Genomic DNA, 517 nt, shown 5'->3' with positions numbered 1-517 from the left:
CCTGCTGCTGCCCGACAGATCCAAAACCTGTGACCCCTCCTTCTGCAAGGGGACGGAGGAGGTGGCAGCCCCGCAGGGACACCCGTCCCCCTCGGTGAGTCTGGGGACACCAGGGTCCCCGGGAAGGGGGACCCCAACCCCACAGCCCTGGTGGGACGCTCTCCATGGGGCGGGTGCCGAGGGAGCGGCAGAGGGGACAGTGGAGCAGGGGGGCTGTGGGGGGCCCATGAGGACAGGGATGGTGCCCCAAGCACCACCCCACACCCCGGTGTGTCCCCCCCTGCCCCCCAGCTCGGCAAACGTGCCACCAGCTACCGCAAAGCCTTCGGGGATCTCGCCGAGCGGGACGTGCTGCTGGGCTGCTTCTCCTGCGCCTGGCAGAGAGAGGTGCCCTACCATGGCCGCCTCTACGTCTCCTCCCGCCACCTCTGCTTCCACTCCAGCCTCCTCCTCAAGGACATCAAGGTGGGCAGGGGACAGGCGTGGGGCTGGCGGCTGCGGTGTTGGGGGGGGGGGG

General features: G+C 70.2%; 1 protein-coding gene across 1 annotated transcript in view; it reads left to right on the top strand.

Annotated features, from left to right (window-relative positions):
• Nucleotide 1: 1 nt before the first annotated feature.
• Nucleotides 2–517, top strand: part of LOC106892090 — a gene marked incomplete at its 5' end in the record, with an annotated part of 12,764 nt that continues 12,248 nt past the window's right edge. The window contains 2 exons of the mRNA XM_014949001.1: nucleotides 2–94; nucleotides 292–465. Of these exons, the coding sequence (XP_014804487.1) occupies nucleotides 2–94; nucleotides 292–465 (267 nt within the window). The remainder of the gene's footprint in view (nucleotides 95–291; nucleotides 466–517) is intronic.

This window comes from Calidris pugnax, unplaced genomic scaffold (genome assembly GCF_001431845.1).
Source record: "Calidris pugnax isolate Ruff unplaced genomic scaffold, ASM143184v1 scaffold170, whole genome shotgun sequence".
NCBI lineage: Eukaryota > Metazoa > Chordata > Aves > Charadriiformes > Scolopacidae > Calidris > Calidris pugnax.
The sequence above is the reverse complement of the archived record's forward strand: the minus strand, read 5'-3'. Positions and strand labels throughout refer to the sequence as shown.